The following is a 19,499-nucleotide window of genomic DNA, read 5'->3' on the forward strand; positions in this document are numbered from 1 at the left end:
CACAACACCGTTATTACTTGTCACTGACAATGGTTATTCAGAATACACAGTCTTCGATTTAATTGATACACCGGCTTTTGGGGTTATTCTTGGTATTCCTTGGTTGGAACTCCATAATCCTAAAATTGACTGGGTAAAACGCACAGTGACTTTGGACTCAGCCAACTGCATGCTACACTGTTATCAAGACACAAAAGATCCTATCATGCCCCTTAGTTGTGCCGCTATAACCACAGATCACATAGACATTCCAAAGGAATATCAGGATTTTTCTGATGTTTTTGATCCTGTCAAAGCTACTAAGTTACCACCCCACAGGATCTACGATTGTAGAATTGATCTCATCCTGGGGGCAAAACTACCATGTAGTAGAATATACGCATTGACCGAACCCGAAAACCAGTATTTAGGGACTTACCTGGATGAGTTATTGGAACTGGGTTTCATCCGTCATTCCACATCGCCAGTTTCATCTCCCTTTTTTTTGCAGCAAAAAAGACGGGAGATTTGCGCTCCTGTATCGACTATCGCGTGGTTAACAAGGTGGCTATTAAGAATAGGTACCCGTTGCCTTTGATCCCTGTTCTCCTTAACCAAGTGAAAGGTTCGAGTGTATATACAAAATTGGATCTACACGGAGCCTATCATCTGATCCGCGTAAAAGAGGGCAACGAATGGAAGACTGCCTTTCGTACCAAATTCGGTTTATTTGAATACACTGTGATGCCTTTTGGTCTGTGCAACGCTCCTGCAGCGCTTCAATATTTCATAAACGAAGTCTTGCACGATCTTTTAGACATCTGCGTCATAGTGTATATCGACGATATTTTGATTTATTCAAAAAATTCCAAAGAACACACCGAACATGTTCGGTTAGCTCTGGAAAAATTTAGAGACAATGCTCTTTTTGTAAAACTGGAGAAATGTGTGTTTAATTCACCTAAGGTGGAATTCCTAGGGTATTGGTTATCTCCAGAAGGCATCACAATGGACCCCAAAAAAGTGGAAGCCATTCTAAATTGGCCTTCTCCCAAGCCAGTTAAAGATGTACAACGCATTTTAGGCTTCACAAATTTTTACAGAGGCTTCAGAGCCAACTTTTCAGAAATTGTGGTACCTATTACTCAATTACTGCAAAAAGGAAAGAAATTTCTTTGGAGTCCAGAAGCAGACCAAGCCTTTGCAACCTTAAAAAAGGCTTTTACAGCAGCACCTATCCTTACACATCCAGATCGAGCCAGACCTTTTTATGTGGAAGCAGACGCCTCACAAACTGCTATCGGAGGAGTTTTGATGCAAAAAGACGATCAAACAGGTTGTTTACATCCTATAGCCTTTTTTCAAGAAAACTTTTAGCAGCAGAACAGAATTACACAATTGCAGAATGTGAGTTATTAGCAATAAAACCAGTACTCCAAGAATGGAGACCTCATCTCCTGGGAGCTAAACACTCAGTTACCATTTTTTCAGATCACAAAAATCTGCAATTTTATTCCACAGTAAAAGCATTCACCCCAAGACAGATGCGCTGGTTACAATTTTTTGGTGAATTTGATTTTATAATCACTTATCGCCTCGGGGCGAAACAATTATTGTCGGACACTCTCTCTCGCCTAGTGTGTGAAAAGCAAAACGATCTAGAGAAAGAATTAAAAAGTATCATTCCAGCTGAAAAAGTGTGTGCTGAAACTAACTCAGAGACTTTATTAGACCTAGTTAGAAAACAGGTTAAAGTCTTGAATAAAGATAATTGGCTTTCCCAGAAATACAATACGATTGAAGATGGTTTGTTTTTTTCACAAAAAGAAATTGTTTATTCCTATCAATGATTTGCGTCCGAAAATCATCAGGCGGAATCATGATCTAGCCACAGCCGCTCATCCTGGAATACACAAAACCTAAGATCTGTGACAAAGACATTTCTGGTGGAAAGATATGTTCTCAGTTGTACAACAATTTGTCAAGACTTTCCCAGTCTGCGCACATCAGAAAGCTGTACATACTGCCTGAAAGGATATTTACAACCAATGGCTATACCCCCATACCCTTGGCATACGCTTAGTTTAGATTTTATCACTGATCTACCAAAATTCAATGGTTTCACCACTATTCTTGTGGTAGTAGATTTGCTGTCTAAGATGGGGCATTTTATTCCTTTACCTAAATTACCATCAGCAGTAGAGTTCAGTAAAATATTTTTAAATCACATAGTCAAATCAAATTGCATGTACTGCCAAGTAAAAATATTTCAGATAGAGGTCCCCAATTTGTGTAGAATTTCTGGAAACAACTCAGTAGTCAGTTGGGAATTGAACTGGATTTGTCCTCTGCATTCCATCCTCAAACAGACGGTCAAACCGAAAGGGTTAATCAAGTCATAGAACAAAGCTTACATTGCCTGACTAGCACAATGTCATCAGAATGGGATGAGACACTGCCCTTGGTTGAGTTTTCTTATAACAACACAATTCACTCAGCATTAGGATGTTCACCATGTGGCTCACTGGTTAGAGGCGGCAGACCCGAGAGCAGAGGACGGCCCGGGACCAGGGTTCGATTCCTGGCGCGGCAGGTTTCTGGACCAGGGTCAGCGGACTCGATAATTCTCTCGCCTCGGTGCCCACTCTGATCAGCGATCACACTCGGCAACTCTGGGCATTAGCTTGCCTTATCTTCACTAACGGCCCCACCAGACCGCTGGGGATGCCTGGTCTCACCCTGGAGATACCCATTAAGGGACCATCTCTCAGGGAAGCCAGGAAGGGTTTCGCAGCGGTCGAAGCGCCTTGGGACCCTACAGGTAAGTAGTGCGCTATATAAATGCCAATACATTTACATTTACATTTACATTTACACCATTTTACTTTATGACTGGGCAACATCCACGCTCCTTGCCAGAGACATTACCCGAGAACGAACAGAACATGCCAGCAGTTGCAGAAAGGTTAGCAAAGTTGCAATCATTTCAGGAACACGTAAGTAAAATCTTAGCCAAAAACAAGAGTAAAATGAAAGAAACAGCTGACAAGCATAGATTGCCAAGTCTGTCCCATAAGGAAGGGGAATTAGTTTGGCTGTCAACTGAAAACATTCAAATTGAAGGACCAAAAAAGTTGAAACCACGGTTAATAGGACTATTTCCCATAGAGAAGGTCCTTAATCCAGTTTTTAGGTCTCGCCTGTCGATGCGCATGCGCATCGAGCAAGCGAGACTATGGGGGCTTATCAACTCTTTATCCACACTGCAAGGAATCGTGGCGATTCCTTGCAGTGCCCGTGACTTTTAAGCTCAATGCGCATGCGCATTGAGCTTAAAAGCGCGTGCACGTCAGTCTTTGTTTACCCGCACCGCCCCCTCCCCTTCCCGCCGTCTCGCATTTCCCCTGCCGCATCAAAGGCTTTCACGGCCGGCCGGCCATGCTTTCAGTTTCACGACCGGCCGGCCGTGTCAATTACATTCCAAAGCCCGCTCTCCCTGCTCCGCCCCCTGCTCCGGCCGAGACGCATTTCTCCTCCCTCCTCCCCCATTCACGTTTATTCTACTTCTTATCTGGCCTGGAAAGCCTCGACAATGCTTTTTCTTTCTCTCTACTCAGTTCCTTCTTCTCCTCATTTAATTCCTCTTTCTTTTGCTTCATTTCAGCTCACCTTGTTTTACCTCCCCCTCCCCCCTGCGCTTCCCCTCTCACCTCTGCTTCATGTCTCCTTGGCTTCTCCTTTTCCCTATTATCCTTTTGCTTCCACCATATCTCTCCTGTGCTTCCTCCCTCTTCTTGCTTACCCCGTGCCTCGCGTCACAGGTTTTCCTTCTTTTTTCCCGCCTTTCTCCCTCTCCTCGCTCACTCCATAGATGATGCCGGGGCCTGTGCTCAGCACAGAAACAATTATATGGTCTAAGACTCAGTTTAATAGCGTGCCTCCCGCGAGTGCCCCCCCCTGCAGCAATCAGTGTCTAATCCGCCATCACTGCTGACAGACGCAGGCCCTCGTGCTCCGCTCCGGTGCTGGCTTCCCGAATCCTCTCAGCGGGTCCCAAATCCCGACATGCTCGGGTTGAGTTGCCTGCAGTGCAGTGCTCTGCTCCTGTACGGTGGAAATGATTTACCATTGTCTCTGTATAATCCGGATTTATTTGCTCTCGTGTTCCCTTCGAGGGTGCTGTGACATTTGGCGAGATCCCACGGGATTTCCCTCTCGACTTCGAAAGTTAAGTAAAAGGTATAGTTATTAAGATACTCCCCTGAAATGACAGAGCCAATGGTTGGAGCTACAGAGACTCTTTCAGGCTAAGAAGGCGCCTGGAAGCCCACGGCACAGAGAGATGGCACAGCAGAGCTGCCGGCCAGTCCTTCAGGCTCACCGGGCACGTGAGTAAATGTAATATCGATTTATCATACAGAACACAGCAGACTAAATTGTGTCCAGCTCTTAAATAATAGGTGTTATTACTGCCCAAATCAATTGTACCCATTATATCGACCTCTGAAGCCTGGAAGGCTGAGTCAATCCCGCTGGGATGGGAACTGTAAATGCTCAGTGGACACAGATGTAGCATCTAGGCGCCCAAAACTACTGTAGTGTTTTAATAGTGGATACACTTTTTAATTAAGTGTACTGTGCTGAACCCAACCGTGGTAAATTGCTTAAAATCACGGTTCCTCTATTAGTATAAAGTGTTTTAATAATACACGCAAGGCCTGCCTATGAAACCATTTGTGCGGGGCAAAGTCCCTTTATCTTCAAGGGTCCATTCTAAATTATGTGCGGTTGTCAAGGGACCAGACTTACTTAAAGGCAAACATGGAGCTAAGAACCAAAAAATGAACAACATTGTGTACAACTCATCAAACTAAAAAGGCCTTAATGTGCTACTGGCTGCTAGCAGCAAACTTACTGAGAATTCGAGCAGAATGGGATTTTATTTGACTTCAATATAGGCGTGTTAGTTGTTGGCGCTGATTTGCCGGAGATCGGTCGTTTGATCAGGTTTGTGACAAATGCTTGTTAGTGGATAACTGGACTGTTCCCTCCGTTTTAAGATTGGTAAATGAAAGGATTCTTAGGACCAAGATGCCAGTACCCTCGGCAGCTGGTTAAGTGTGACTCGTTGATGTACTGTCACTATTATTTCTGATGATGTCCTTTGGTGTCAGTCTATGGACCCAGTAGGGAGGCAAGTAGGAATCTATTTAGTTGTCAGTTTTATTTTTTATTCAGGGTTGTTTTCTGGGCGATTTTGACCGGGGTTTTACAAAATTGTTACAGGGCATTAACTTTTCTAGATTTTGAAAGTTGGCCGTTTTCACCAATTGCCGGGTTTGTTCAGCATTGCATAGTGACTGTTGGTATGTAATGTTTAAGAGTGAGGTTTAGAATATGCCAATGGCAAAGTTTGGAACTTTCTGTTTGGGGACACCCCTCACCCTCAAACCCTCACCCTCACTCACCCACCCTCAACCCCTCACCCTCACTCACTCACCCTCAACCCCTCACCCTCACTCACTCACCCTCACTCACCCTCAACCCCTCCCCCTCGACCCCTCCCCCTCAACCCCTCACCCTCACCCTCACTCACCCTCACTCACCCTCAACCCCTCACTCACCCTCACCCTCAACCCCTCACCCTCAACCCCTCACTCACCCTCACTCTCACTCATCCTCACTCACCCTCAACCCCTCACCCTCACTCACCCTCACCCTCACTCACCCTCAACCCCTCACCCTCACTCACTCACCCTCAACCCCTCACCCTCAACCCCTCACTAACCCTCACTCTCACTCATCCTCACTCAACCACCCTCAACCTCACTCACCCTCAACCTCACTCACCCTCAACCCCTCACCCTCAACCCCTCACCCTCACTCACTCACCCTCAACCCCTCACCCTCACTCACCCACCCTCAACCCCTCACCCTCACTCACTCACCCTCAACCCCTCACTCTCACTCACTCACCCTCACTCACCCTCAACCCCTCCCCCTCGACCCCTCCCCCTCAACCCCTCACTCACCCTCAACCCCTCACTCACCCTCAACCCCTCACCCTCAACCCCTCACCCACCCTCAACCCCTCCCCCTCAACCCCTCCCCCTCAACCCCTCACCCTCAACCCCTCACCCTCAACCCCTCACCCTCAACCCCTCACCCTCACTCACTCACCCTCAACCCCTCACCCTCAACCCCTCACCCTCAACCCCTCACCCTCAACCCCTCACCCTCACTCACTCACCCTCAACCCCTCACTCACCCTCACTCACCCTCACTCTCACTCACTCTCACTCACCCTCACTCACCCTCACTCACCCTCACTCACCCTCACTCACCCTCCCTCACTCACCCTCACTCACCCTCAACCCCTCACTCACCCTCACTCATCCTCACTCACCCTCAACCCCTCAACCTCACCCTCACCCACCCTCAACCCCTCACCCTAACTCACACTCACCCTCACCCTCACTCACCCTCACTCACCCTCACTCTCACTCACCCTCAACCCCTCACTCACCCTCAACCCCTCACTCACCCTCACTCACCCTCACTCACCCTCACTCACCCTCACTCACCCTCACCCACCCTCACCCTCAGTCACCCTCAACCCCTCACCCTCACACAGTGCAATAGGTCTCGGAGCATTTGAGTTAGAGCTTTTAGAATTGTTTATGGCTTTTTTTATTTGTAATTCTTTAGCATTGGCTACAGGAAACAAAAATGTTAAAGATTTACAAAAAAAAACCATAAACAATTCTAAAAGCACTAACTCTAATGCTGCGAGACCTATTGCATTTTCAATGCTTGTTATGAAGTTACATCTCCCTGATGATTATTCGATTCATCCCATTTTTTGCATGTATCCCTTCTAAAACCATTTGATCCTTCCACTAGATCCGATAACCCTCCTCCACCTATTGTAGTGGGGGATCATGTTGAATTTGAAGTATACAAAATTCTGGACACCAAGCGTTTCCACGGACGCCTGTACTACTTAATTGAATGGAAGGGGTATGACCCATCCGAAAGGTCTTGGGAACCAGAATCAAACATCCATGCTCCTCGCCTGATTAAAACATTTCATGCCCTTTATCCAGACAAACCCAGACCTATCAGGCGACCTTTGGGGGGGAGAACTGTCATGGGTTCACATGCTATTATCACCTAACAATTTGCTTAAGGTACCGTTCTGTGACTTCTAATGTAACAAATAACTATATTAGTTCTATTATGTGTTAAGGTCATTCAGTAATCACAATCAGAAATGTCTTGCCTTGTTATAAATTTTGCCTTGCCTTTGTTATATATTTGCCTTTACATTTAGCAATGCTTATTATTGTGAGACACGAAGTCTTAAAATTGCCTATGCTTGTTTGGCACGTTTACCGTTGCTCACCTCACGTGTAATAACTTGTGCCCCTCTCACATGTAATAACCTACTAAACGATTTACGGACCTCACGTGAGGCTAACGAATCTTCCAGGCTCTGCAAAGGTATAAATAGACTGCCCTGGCAATGCGGCGATGCTTCACATCATTCCGAGCATCTCTGCGAGAGCGCCTGTTGTTTCCTGATTCCCCAGCGATTCCTGACCTCCAATCAACCCCGCCTTTAGCAGTCCTGCGAACGGAGTGCTTGTGGACACAACCGCTGCAGGTAACTTTATTTTTCTCTCGCTTACCTGAAAACCGATCCCTCGAGGATTTCTGGACCCGTCTTCTTCCTGGTGAGTTCATCATCTCCGGTGGGCCCCTGGAACGTCCGTCCGACGTAAGACTTTGATTGTAGCGCTGCCCTGCAAAGAAAAAGGTCACGATTAGCGCTAATGATGTTTTTGTGAACTTGGGACTAATGTACATTGCTGAATTAGTAATTAAGCATTGATAAAGACAAAAAGTGCATTATAAAGAACTGAATAGCTAGGTTGACCAATCAAAGCAATATAATGTACAGTGCACAGTGAATACCCCTGAACAGTTTTGGCTGTTTCTTTTTGTTTTGTGTTTATTTTCTTTTCAGAACCCCTTATCAAAGCAACATCAAACGACTATCAGGTATGATTTAAGACTGCACAGAATTTATCTAACCCAACTACTAAACATACTAACCAGTTGGTAAACTAGAAAACCAGAAAAAGTGTATATTCTGTTAGTTATAATCTTGTCGTATTCTTCTTGAAGGAACTCAAGAGTCAGAAAGAGTTATTCGATAGTCGTAGAAGTGTTGGCTAGGGTCCACAGTAATTTGGTTTGTGAAATCCAACAATGTACCCGACTAAAAACCAAGTTGGGAAATTAGTAACCGTTGATTAAGGTTTGCTTATTTGTAAATGTATACAGTACGCCTATAGAAGCAACCACAAGAGGCCCGAACACTTCAGCAAGAGAATCGTCGCCTGGATTCCGCAAGGACCAGTGTTTTGTCTTGTTTCTCTCACCACGTCCCCTTTCGCTTGAGCAGAAATCAGAGTAGTCAAGAGTTATACATCTTTGCTACCTGATGTATTCACTAAGGAATTGGGAGTTTGCAGCATCAAGAAGAAACATACAGGAGCCTCGTGGAAAATTGCTCAACATTCAGCCACCGGGATATGCTGATGCTGGTCATGTATTCCCAGACCCCTCCAAGGTAAATACTGTAGGGATCGGGTAACCCCTTTCAGCCACTGGGGTATCCTGAGGCTTGTCATGGCTTACCAGACCCCTCCAGGGTAAATACCGTAGGGATCGGGTAAACCCCATCTGCCACCGGGATACCCTGAGGCTTGTGATGGCTTCCCAGACCCCTCCTGGGTAAATACCGTAGAGATCGGGTAAACCTCTTCAGCCACTGGGATATCCTAAGGCTTGTCATGGAGTCCCAGATGCCTCCAGAGTAAATACCGTAGGGATCAAGTAAACCCCTTCACCCACCAGGATATCCTGAGGCTTGTGATGGCTTCCCAGACCCATCCTCCAGGGTAAATACCATAGGGATCAGGTAAACCCCTTCAGCCACCAGGATATGTTGAGGCTTGTCATGGCATCCCACACACCCCAGGATAAATACCGTAGGGATCGTGTAAACGCCTTCACACACCAGGATATCCTGAGGCTTGTCATGGCTTCCCTGACCCCTCCTCCAGGGTAAATACCATTGGGATAGGGTAAACCCAGTGAGCCACCGGGATATGCTGAGGCTTGTCATGGCGTCCCAGACGCCTCCAGGGTAAAAAACGTAGGGATCAGGTAACCCCTTCAGCCACCAGGATACCCTGAGCCTTGTGATGGATTCCCAGACCCTTCTTCCAAGGTAAATACCGTAGAGATCGGGTAAACCCCTTCACCCACCGGGATATCTGGAGGCTTGTCATGGCTTCCCAGACCCATCCAGGGTAAATACCATAGGGATTGGGTAAACCCTTCAGCCACCAGGATATCCTGAAGCTTGTGATGGCTTCCCTGGCCCCTCCAGGGTAAATACCGTAGGGATCGAGTGAACCGCTTCAGCCACCGGGATACGCTGAAGCTTGTCATGGCTTCTCAGACCTCTCCAGGGTAAATTCCGTAGGGATCGGGTAAACCCCTTCAGCCACTAGGATATCCTGAGGCTTGTGATGGCTTCCCAGACTCCTCCAGAGTAAATACCGTAGGGATCGGGTAAACAAGTACAGCCACCGGGATATTCTGAGGCTTGTCATTGCTTCCTAGACCCCTCCTGGAAAATACCATAGGGATCGGGTAAACAAGTACAGCCACCGGGATATTCTGAGGCTTGTCATTGCTTCCTAGACCCCTCCTGGTAAATACCATAGGGATCGGGTAAACCCTTTCAGCCACCAGGATATGCTGAGGCTTGCCATAGCTTCCCAGACCCCTACAGGGTAAAAACCATAGGGATCGGGTAAACCACTTCAGCCACCGGGATATCCTGAGGCTTGTCATGCCTTCCCAGACCCCTCCAGGGTAAATAGCATAGGGATCGGATAAACCCCTTCAGCCGCAGGGATATCCTGAGGCTTGTCATCACTTGCCAGCCCCCTCCAGGGTAAATACCATAGGGATCGGGTAAACTCCTTCACCCACTGGGATATCCTGAGTCTTGTCATGGTTTCCCAGACCCCTCCAGGGTAAATACTGTAAGGATCGGAGAACCCCCTTCAGTCACCAGGATATGCTGAGGCTTGTCATGGCTTCCCAGACCCCCCTCTAGGGTAAATACCATAGGGATAGGGTAAACCCCTTTAGCCACCGGGATATGCTGAGGCTTGTTATGGCTTCCCAGACCTACTGCAGGGTAAATACCATAGGGATTGGGTAAACCCCTTGTAGTTCCGTAGTTTGTGTGTTCCGAACCCCCTTCAATAAAGGTTGTCGGAAATAGACGATTGTGGTATCAGCGAACCGCAAATGACGAATGCGGTGTGTACGAGTGTTTTCGTCATAATCGATCAATAAGAACACTACGTATTCAGGGATTTCGTTTTAACCCTTGGGTTCCATTTTGTGTACGGCAGCCATTTTGTGTGGTTGCCCTCACATAGGCCGATGACTACGGCCAAGCAGGTCCTTGGGACACGTACACCTTAGCTGACTTCTGTGTGACCTGGCCAAACTGATTTCCTTGCCCGAAGCTGACCTCGCTTAGCCAGTTCCTTGTTGGGCAGCAGGTCAGATAAAGATCAAAGAACAGGACATGCCGAAGTTTACAGTACACTGCACCCACCTTTCTATCTTACTTCCAATCTGTTTCTGCTCCTTCTTTTACAACATAATCACTGATTTGGGTTGAGGTTTTATGATGGGTTTGTCCGGCCTGATCGAACAAGTTATTGGAATGTGTTTAGTCATTTTTGGTGGGCTGGACAACGGAAAATTGGATTGTCGTCATGTGCCACTTTTGAAATGTCATTTTCTCATTGGTCAGTTGTATGCTAGTCTGGAATGTTGCCTAAGGCATGATATGTGGCATAAAAGAGCATGCTTCGCTCATTGAAGGTGTGCAGTCTCTGTCGAACCACCCGTGTTGTGCTTCGTAGATCTCTGTTCCTGGTTGCAACCAATAAACTTGGTCTTTGGCGTCATCAAGAAGTGTCCCGTGTCTCTGTTTGCCAAGGCAGGGGAACTCGAAGGCATCGGGCGTTATCCCTGACGCCGCTGGGCTCTAAAAACCCAGTCCTTCAGTTGGCGCCCAACGTAGGGCGACTTCAGCGGTACCGGTCCAAGCCCGAAGATCGTGAGGAGCTTCGTGTGAAAATTCTGGAGGAAGGCCAGCCACATCATCGACCCCTGTATGTCGTCGTGGTCCGAAAGTCTTTGCTGCGAGGTTCCCCGCTTTCCGACCGCTACGAAGGACTGCTGCCCTGACTGTCGCCCGGTCTTGGAGCCCTTAGATGATTTGTAGAGCGGGACGATAGACGGGTGTTCTGGTGACGCCATCGACATTTCAGTTAAGTATGAGTGGAGCGTCTCCCAGTCCTTAGTTTGTTTGGTATCCCTTCGGGATCGCTTTGATTTGGTACCTGCAGGCCCCAAAGCTGAGGGACTCGTGTATTCACGAGACTATCGTTTTTAAGATTTCCCTTGAAGTTTGAAGCTAGACTAGTGAGTGAAGATGCCTGGTCTTAGCAGACTTGGAAAGATATTTGGTTGTGATTATTCTAGGGATTCCCGGTTAGAGGACTCGTGTCCGGTTCCTCCGATTGGTACTCCTACATATGAACTGTACGTGAAGCATGGGTTAGGCCCCATTGGTTATAATGACATCTGGGTAAAATATACGAAGAAAGACGGTGTCCTACAGTGGCCCCGTTATGGTAGCTTTGAAACAGAAATCCTAGATAATCTCGAAGTGAAACTGTTCAAAAAGAAAGCCCGGCCGGCAATGTTTGACTCTTTTCGCATATGGCGCTAAGAAGCCAAACAGAAAGAAATTAAATTAGCAAAGAAAAATAAAAGAGAAAGAGGTTTGTCAATGGTGCAAGCTGCTATAGCATATAGGGATAATGAGGAAGAGCAGGAGAGCGAACAGATGCTTAGGGTTAGGAAGTTAGCTGTAGATAAGTGCTACCCAGTTTTGCTGCGTAAAGACCAGGAAGCAAAGGAAGATCTTGCAAAAGATCCTTTAATGTCGCATCTATTGAGTTCGCCACCCCTTTATGCACAGAATTCTACGGCACCACCGCCACCAGCTATATCTCCACAACACCCGGTTGTTGTACCGCCTGTGATTCCACCACAGCCAGCTCCTCTTCCGTTGGCTACTATTCCTTTGGCGCAGCCTCCTCAGGGGCCGCCACCTTTGCCTCCTTCTTCGTCTGCTACTTCTACGCCTATTTATAATACTCCTCCTGTTCCGATTTTGGATTCTTCTACTATCGTTCCGTCCTCTCTTATTCTTTCACCTTCTCCTTCTGCTAGACAGAGAATGACTGCTGCAGTTTCTGGTTTCTTTTCTCCTTTGTGGGGACAATTGGGTATGTCTTCTATTACTGAGCATAGACAGTCACGAAGTCAGTTGCTTAATATGGATGAGCGTACGATTTTGGATCACATGGCGCGTAAATGGATTATGTACGCTACAAAGTATGATCTTGAGGGTGTTATGGATGTTTTCCTTCAATGGGAAGCAACGGTACGTTTTTGATACGATGTGTGCTTCCCTTTTTGAAAAATGGGATGAGGAAGTGGGACAAGCTCCGTCTGAGTTATATCATATACGTTCCGAGTTTGCGAAAGGAACCATTGTGAGTCCTTTGGATGTTGAGAAAGCAGTTGCGACGTTGTTGTCATTTAGGAGTGAGTCTCCTTCTCGGCAATTGTTTGAGCCTGATTCTTCAGTTAGGAGAAAGGCTCGACAATATCCAATGAGAGAGGTTCCTCCGGTATGGAAAGAAGCAGTGGCTGCTGGTGCAGGTAATAACCCACCAGCTGTGCCGGCTCACTTTCAGCGTGTCTGGGTACATGTTCCTTGGAAACGTGCTGAAGTTTTAGCTATTAAGCAGTCTTTGCCTGATCCGCGCAAAAACCCAGCAGGGTACTATAAGGAGTTGACTCAGACTGTGAGTTTGTGTATCCTGAATTTGGCAGACATCGACATGTTGTTTGGCAATGTTGTTCCACAGCCTATTTGGAGTAAGATTCGTCATACGGATCACGCGGATGAATTAGGTGATACATGGGTTAATCTCAGAGATGCCGACAATAGGCAAGTAGGCGGTGCTAAGCCTGAGGATTTGATTGCTGAACTTCCTGGTAAGATTATTACTTATATGAAGTCTCTAATGCCCGAATTGCATGTCAATTGGGACAAGTTGTCTGCGTGTAAGCAGAAGAAAGATGAAACGGTGTCTGACTTCTTCACGCGGTTTGAAGAGACCTTCGTAGATCATAGTGGTCAGGATATGGCTACAGAGGGTGGTCAGAGATTGTTCGTCGACAAATTCGTACATAATTTGCTACCAGAATTGAGCAATAAGTTGAAAGATTCTGAAAGTGCTTGGGCTGTTTCCATGTCAGCACAGATTTTGGCTACGGCCCAATACTATGAAAATAGGCGCAAAGATGAGGTAGAGAAAGCGAATAAGAAGACTAAGGAATTGAAGACTATAGTTCTTCTACAACAAGCTTATCCTCCCCGTACTCATAATAAAAATGATTATCAGCAGGATCAGCAATATTCGAGAAACTCGCAGAGGAACGAGTCTTCTCAACAACGTTTTCCGTATGGGCCTAATCAGTGTGCGTATTGCAAAGAAGAGGGGCATTTCAAGAGTAGTTGTCCGGTTTTGTTACAGCGTTCAAATGGTGCTTTTGGTGTGAGAGGTCGAGGTGGTCCCCAAGCTTCTAGGGGTAGAGGTCGTGGTCTAAACGAGCGTCCTTTGCCTCCACAGAATTCTATGAATAGCTTTGATCAGCAGAATGGTGCTTATGGTAGAACGGCACAGTACTACACGGACGATTACTACGTCGAAGGTGAGGAACTAAATGGTAATGATTGCTAGGACAGCCATGGACAAAGTCAGGGAGTTGTTTCAGTTCCAGTAGATCAGAGTGGGCCTTATGTTGAAGTGATTACATCAGGTGTGTCAGAGCCTTTTCTGTTGGATACTGGTGCTACGAAGAGTTCCATTATGCACTCTAAACTCCCTGGCGCACCTTTGTCTGGCTTGACGAATGTTTCAGTAGGTTTTTCTGGCGCCCCGGTTTCGAATCCGATTTCTAGTCCTTTGTCTATTTCTGTTGGACCTTGTGAATTTGAAGCACCCCTCATTTTGACTACAGGTTGTGGTGAGAATTTGTTGGGATTGGATTTCCTGAAAAGATGGTATGCGACGTTATATTGTTCTCCTTCGGAAGTATAGCTTACATTGGGTAAGAGAGTGATCTCTTCAATGTATTTGTCTAAAGATAGACTTCCACCTGAATTGTCTTCTCTCCCTGATTCTCTGTGGGCTACTGGTCCTAACGATGTAAATCTTTAGGAGATTCCGCCGTACATTGTGACATTGAAAGCAAATGTTAGACTGCCTCGTATTCCACAATACAGGATGTCCAGTGATGGGGAACGAGCACTTTTAGCGATCATCTATGATCTGATCGACAAGGGTGTGATTGAGGAAACGAGAGGTAATGTGTGCAATAGTCCGGTTTTGCCTGTTCTGAAAAGAACTGATACGTCACAACCGCCTGTATATAGGTTTGTGATCGATCTTCGCGAGGTGAACAAGATTGTTGTTCCGTAATTTTCTGTTGTACCTGATATCACTGCTTTACTAACCTTGATTCCGGCTACAGCCACATGGTTTTCGGTGATTGACTTGAAGAATGCTTTCTTCAGCATCCCGATTGCCGTAGAGAGTAGAGATATCTTTGGTTTCTCTTTAGGAGGACGAAGTTTCCGCTTTAAGCGCGCTCCCCAAGGCTATTGCGAAAGTCCATCGATCTATAGTCAGGCCTTGAAGACACAACTCGATTTGCTTGTTTTACCTGATGGTGCTACTCTTGTCCAGTACGTCGACGATTTGTTAGTTGCGGCTGACGATTAAGAACTTTGTAAAGAGGCTACTTTGTCGTTGTTACGCCATTTGTCTGATTTCCATCATAAGGTTTCTCTTTCAAAGATGCAATATTGTCGACAAGAAGTTACCTGCTTAGGTCACCTCTTATCGAAGGAGGGAAGGAAATTGACCCCATAAAGAATTCAAGCAATTGTGAAAATGAGTGTTCCTACTACACAGAGAGAAGTACGCGCGTATTTGGGTATTACGTCGTACTGTAGACAGTGGATCCCTAATTTTTCGTTGTTAGCGAAGCCTTTGATAGCTCCTACTGTTAAGGACACTCCAAATCCTATTCCTTGGACTGACGAATGTCAGAGGAGCTTTTCAGAATTACGCAATGCGTTGTGTTCGGCTCCTGTGTTGGGTACTCCCGACTACAGTAAGCCTTTCACATTGTATGTCCATGAGAGAGAGGGATGTGCTTTGTCAATTTTGACTCAACAATTTGGCGATAAGCAACGTCCATGTGCATATTTTTCCTCAACTTTAGATCCGGTAGCTAGAGCATTGCCGAGTTGTTTGAGAGCTACAGCGGCAGCGGCTGTTTCAATTCGAAAGTCTGCTGGCTTGGTTAAGGACAACACGTTAATCGTAAAGGTTCCACATGCAGTGGATACCTTGTTGAACCATACCAAGACACAGCACTTAACTAGTGCTCGATTGTCGGGTTACGAGTTGACTTTGTTAGCGAGTCATGTGCACATTAAAAGATGCAACACGTTGAATCCAGCCACGTTGTTGCCGATTTCAGTCGAGACAGAGAATGTTGAAGAACAACATGATTGTTTTCTTAGAACTGAGGAAGAAACGAAAGGGAGGATAGACCTTAAAGACACTCCTCTTCCAGAATGTGATGGTACTTTGTGGGTTGATGGTTCGTGTTTCAAGTTGCCGAATGGTGATACGACTGCGGCATATGCTGTTACGACTTTGCATACGATTGTTGAAGCTGCACGTATCCCACACAATTCAGCGCAAGCAGCAGAGTTGATTGCATTAACAAGAGGGTGTGTGTTGGTGAAAGGAAAACGAGTGAATGTGTACACTGACAGTCAGTATGCATTTGGTGTGGTTCATAGTTTTGGACGTTTGTGGTGTGAACGTGGGTTTTTGACTTCGCATGGAACAAAGATCCAGCATGGACAGTTGGTAAATGAACTTCTCGAATCACTTACTTTGCCATTGCAAGTAGCGACTGTGAAATACAGTGCCCATAAGAAAGTGAAGGATGATGTTGGTCGCGGAAATGCATTCGCAGATGAGGTTGCAAAAGAAACTGCTAGGAATGTGATGAGCCGAATGTATGTTGCAGGTCTGGCGAGATGGGTTCCAGAGAAAAGTTTGTGTGAAGATACGATCAAGAGTGTGAAATCCATCCAAGCTGAAGCTACAGAAAATGAGTTGACTGAATGGAGAGAAAGCAAGGGTAGATTGGATTCAAATGGTTGTTGAACTGATTTGTCAGAGCACCAGAGGTGGTTGCTGCCTAACGCATATGTGCTTCCAGTGGTACAATGGCTCATGGGATGGCACATATTAGTGTGAAAGGGATTTGCAAGTTGTTGGCTCCGGTTTGGCAGAATACAGGGATTCCCAAATGTGCAGAGAACTTGGTTAAGAATTGTATGGTGTGTCTGATGTATAATCCTGGTAAGGGAATTCCAACACCAGCTGGTCATTTTGCTCCTCCTACGTACCTGTTCGAGGCTTTGCAGCTAGATTTCATCCACATGGAGAGGTGCAACAACCTGAAATATGTTTTGGTGGTTGTTTGCTCCTTCTCTAGATGGGTGGAAGCTTACCCTTTGAAGGACAATACTGCCTTGTCCACAGCGAAAGCCTTAATCAAAGAGTTTTTCCCTAGGTTCGGATTGCCGAGACTTATCTGGAATGACAATGGGAGTGAATTTGTGGGTTAAGTGATGAAGAAAGTATGTGAGGGATTAGGTATTCGGCAGAAGTTCCACGCTGCAAACCACCCCAAATCAGCTGGTTTAGTCGAATGCTATAATGGCACTTTAAAATTAAAATTAGCCAAAATCCAAGCGAGCTCTGGTTTGCAATGGCCAGATGCCTTGCCTTTAGCGCTCTTGTCCACTAGAATGACTGTGCACTCACGAATGGGTCTGAGTCCGTATGAGATTGTGTTTGGTCGCCCGGCGAACATTTGGGGTGTACCAAGACCAACAAAGTTTAGTGATCTTGAGTATCCTGTGTTACTTGATTACTTGCACGAACTGACGGCTAAATTGCGTGTCTTGCATCAACAGGTCCACGACAGTCTGCCACAGGCTTCCGAAGATCCAGGCCACGCCATCAAACCTGGTGCCTGGGTCCTTGTGAAGAATTTTCAGCGGAGCAAGAACGAGCAGCCCCGCTGGACAGGACCCTACCTTGTCCTCCTGTCTACACGTTCTGCAGTTCGAGTGCAAGGCAAGAAAAACTGGATCCACAGCGTACATTGTAAACGGGCTCCATTGCCCTTGCTGTATGACCGGTGGGTCCAGGAAGGACTCCCAGACTCTGAGACTGAAACTGTGCCACGATTTTTGCCATTCAGCGATGCCCGTTTGGTTGGAACAAACTCTGAGAAAGAAAGTGACGACCTCTTGCAAGAAGCTGTGCCTCCTTTGAATCGATTGAACACTACTGAGCCTGAACTCCTTTTCAAGGAACAGACATCGCCTGGGAGAAACTGTTATAATTTGCGACCAAGAGTGAAGGACTAAAAAAATAAATAAAGTTTTTATGATTTTTTCTGTTTACAGGTTAACTCTCCTCCGAGGATCTACTCATTTTTGTTTTTCGAACCGCCATCCGGGTTCAGTTGTAGGGTCGAGGTGTCAAGTCTTTGGAGTGCAAGCCTGAGACACTAGGTCGAAGGTTCTGGTTGGCCTAAGGGAGTTGCCCTGGGTTGACAGAGGCATTCCTTAGCATAGAACACCCTACCGCCGCGAGCAGCATATTTAGTGAGGATGGATTTCTTCGAGTTGGAGAGCCTGTAAAGACAATGAACTTTAAGAATAAGATACACAAACTGAGCATCCGGAAGAGATTTTTAATATTGTGCTTATTTATGTTATTGAGTTTAATGTTATTTTTGATTGCTTATGTTACATTCTCTTTTAAAGTGACGTTTATTCCCACTGTGCAACCTACACCTCCACCTACTATTTCTTCTCATTCTTTTCACCCTTTGCCTGAACATGAAGTAGTAAGATGACTGGAGTTTGCCAATAATTCCTTTGTCCAACTTCTGCATCAACACCAACTAGTAGTAAATACAACTAATTGTTGGGTATGCGGCCTTATGCCCCACACGACGGATAAGGGTATTCCTTACTTGACTCTACCTTTTAGCTACAATGGTTCTTTGTGGGCATTTCAGACGATGTTCTTATACGCCATCGAACCATATCCTCCACGTTCTGTGAGGAATAACTCGAGCAACAAAGTCTTGCTAATGGGAATCACGAATATGAGCAGAGATATGGACTCGTATAGGTTGATTCCGAGAGATGAGTTGCAAGCATACACTAGATGGAATCTGACTGGATATGGAGTTAGTTTGAGCATTAGTCAGCGAGTAAAAAAATCCCCTCCGATTTGGATTGTGCCCCAACAGGGTCATTATTGTCTGCAAGGTAACGGCAGGAATCCGAGAGCTCAGTTGGGGAAGAGCATTTGTGCTGAGACATATGTTTTTACGTCTCGGAATTCCCCATTGTTTCTAGCAGCTAAAGGTACCTATTTCATCTGTTATGACAAAGCATACACATGGTTGCCCCCTGATTTCTCGGGCACATGCTGTGTTTCTTTTCTGTTACCCCCCACTTTTACAGCTGCGGCAGATTACCATAAGACGAGGGTTGCTAGAGGTGTCTTCAGTAAGGAAGATACCGCAGGGCAAGAGTTGGGAGATTTCTTTAAGGGTGTTCTGCCGTTCTGGGGACCAATGGCAAACAGCAGGAACATTCGCCAGTTGACAAGAGTGGTTGGGTCCACCATAGTCGAAACTGCTGGTGCCCTTAGTAACTTGACTGCTGAGCTCGAGTCAGATAGACTTATGACACTTCAGAATAGAGTTGATTAGATGTCATACTTGCAGACCGAGGTCGGGTTTGTAAGCTGATCCAATCAAGCTGTTGTGTTTTCATCTTAGACAACGCACCGACAGTCTTCCAGGCCATTTCCAAGCTGCATAAAATCTCAGATTCCATACATACAGATAAAGGAGATTGGTCATTGATGGGATGGTTATGGGGATTGATATCCACTTGGGGATGGAAGATTCTGATGGTCATTGGGATGGTTTTAGCTATCCTTTTCCTGTTCTGTCTCTGTGTACAGTGTGCTCCTGCTATATGTGGCCTTTGTGCTACTTCGTGTGCAAAAAGACCTGTCCAGAGAGAGGTACTAAGTACTCGGATGATGCTACAGCAACATCTTGATGATCCGATGAAAATAGAC

At 46.1% G+C, this 19,499-nt stretch overlaps 1 protein-coding gene across 1 annotated transcript in view; it reads right to left on the bottom strand.

Annotated features, from left to right (window-relative positions):
- Nucleotides 1-19,499, bottom strand: part of LOC147693218 (NACHT, LRR and PYD domains-containing protein 3-like) — a 1,290,712-nt gene that overhangs the window by 916,209 nt on the left and 355,004 nt on the right. Inside the window, exon 10 of the mRNA XM_086933611.1 lies at nucleotides 7,671-7,784. Within this exon, the coding sequence (XP_086789737.1) occupies nucleotides 7,671-7,784 (114 nt within the window). The remainder of the gene's footprint in view (nucleotides 1-7,670; nucleotides 7,785-19,499) is intronic.

The sequence above is a fragment of the Lissotriton vulgaris genome, chromosome 8 (genome assembly GCF_964263255.1).
Source record: "Lissotriton vulgaris chromosome 8, aLisVul1.2, whole genome shotgun sequence".
Lineage (NCBI taxonomy): Eukaryota > Metazoa > Chordata > Amphibia > Caudata > Salamandridae > Lissotriton > Lissotriton vulgaris.